The 2,500-nt window shown below is 29.7% G+C and overlaps 1 protein-coding gene across 1 annotated transcript in view; it reads left to right on the top strand.

The window, feature by feature from the left end:
* ascc2 (activating signal cointegrator 1 complex subunit 2) overlaps positions 1-2,500 on the top strand; it is a 13,436-nt gene that overhangs the window by 3,640 nt on the left and 7,296 nt on the right. Inside the window, exon 8 of the mRNA XM_046842176.1 lies at positions 126-238. Within this exon, the coding sequence (XP_046698132.1) occupies positions 126-238 (113 nt within the window). The remainder of the gene's footprint in view (positions 1-125; positions 239-2,500) is intronic.

The raw sequence follows: 2,500 nt of genomic DNA, 5'->3' as shown, positions 1-2,500 counted from the left end.
ACACACACACACACACACACACACACACACTGCTCAGTTGGTTTGTTGTGTTAAATAATTTACCAGGCCACATCTGTGTGTGTGTGTGTGTGTGTGTGTGTGTGTGTGTGTGTGTGTGTGTGTAGGATCTTGCAGACCAGGTGTTGTACCTGTGTGACACCTGCACCACTGTTAACTGCTTCCTGGATATTTTTCCTGAAGCCTGTAACACCTTTTACCAACACGGCTTCCTCAGCAGGTACACACACACACACACCCACCTATAGACACAGACACACACGGGCACACAAAGACACACACACACACACACACACACACACACACACACCTACATACTATACACACTTATATATATACACACATTACATACTACACAACCCTCCCACACACACACACACACACACACACACACACACACAAACTTATACATATATTACACACACACTACATAGTACAAACACTTATACACACTACATACTACACACACACACTTATACATACATTATATACACACTACATACTACACACACACTTATACATATATTATACACACTACATACTACACACACACACTTATACATATATTATATACACACTACATACTACACACACTTATACATATATTATATACACACTACATACTACACACACTTATACATATATTATATACACTACATACTACACACACACACTTATACATACATTATATACACACTACATACTACACACACACACTTATACATGTATTATATTCACACTACATACTACACACACACACTTATACATATATTATATACACACTACATACTACACACTTATACATACATTATATACACACTACATACTACACACACACACTTATACATACATTATATACACACTACACACACACACACTTATACATATATTATATACACACTACATACTACACACACTTATACATATATTATATACACACTACATACTACACACACTTATACATATATTATATACACACTACATACTACACACACACTTATACATATATTATACACACTACATACTACACACACTTATACATACATATATATACACACTACATACTACACACACTTATACATACATTATATACACACTACATACTACACACACACTTATACATATATTATATACACACTACATACTACACACACACACTTATACATATATTATATACACTACATACTACACACTTATACATATATTATATACACACTACATACTACACACACACACTTATACATATATTATATACACACTACATACTACACACACTTATACATATATTATATACACACTACATACTACACACACTTATACATACATATATACACACATACATACTACACACACACACTTATACATATATTATATACACACTATACTACACACACACACTTATATATATATTATATACACACTATACTACACACACACACTTATACATATTATATACACACTACACACACTTATATATATATATACACTACATACTACACACTTATACATATATTATATACACACTACATACTACACACTTATACATATTATATACACACTACATACTACACACACACACTTATACATATATTATATACACACTACATACTACACACACTTATACATATATTATACACACTACATACTATACACACTTATACACACTACATACACACACATATATATACACATACATACTACACACATATACATATATTACACACACACTACATACACACACACTTATACATATATTATATACACACTACATACTACACACTTATACATATATTATATACACACATATACATACATTATACACACACTTATACATATATTATATACACACTACATACTATACACACTTATATATATATTATATACACACTTATATACATATACACACACTTATACATACATTATATACACACTACATACTACACACACACACTTATACATATATTATATACACACATATATACACACACATTATATACACATTATATATATACATACACATTATATATATACACACATTATATACACACTACATACACACACACTTATATATACATTATATATATACATTATATACACACTACATACTACACACACTTATACATACATACACACACACTTATACATATATTATATACACTACATACTACACACACATATACATATATTATATACACACTACATACTACACACATATACATATATTATATACACTACATACTACACACACACTTATACATATATTATATACACTACATACTACACACACTTATACATATATTATATACACTACATACTACACACACTTATACATATATATATATACACACTACATACTACACACACACTTATACATATATTATATACACACTACATACTACACACACATATACATATATTATATACACACTACATACACACACTTATACATACATTATATACACACATACTACACACACACATT

The sequence above is a fragment of the Silurus meridionalis genome, chromosome 27 (assembly GCF_014805685.1).
Source record: "Silurus meridionalis isolate SWU-2019-XX chromosome 27, ASM1480568v1, whole genome shotgun sequence".
In the NCBI taxonomy this organism is placed as follows: domain Eukaryota; kingdom Metazoa; phylum Chordata; class Actinopteri; order Siluriformes; family Siluridae; genus Silurus; species Silurus meridionalis.
This window is presented reverse-complemented; position numbering and strand designations above follow the sequence as displayed.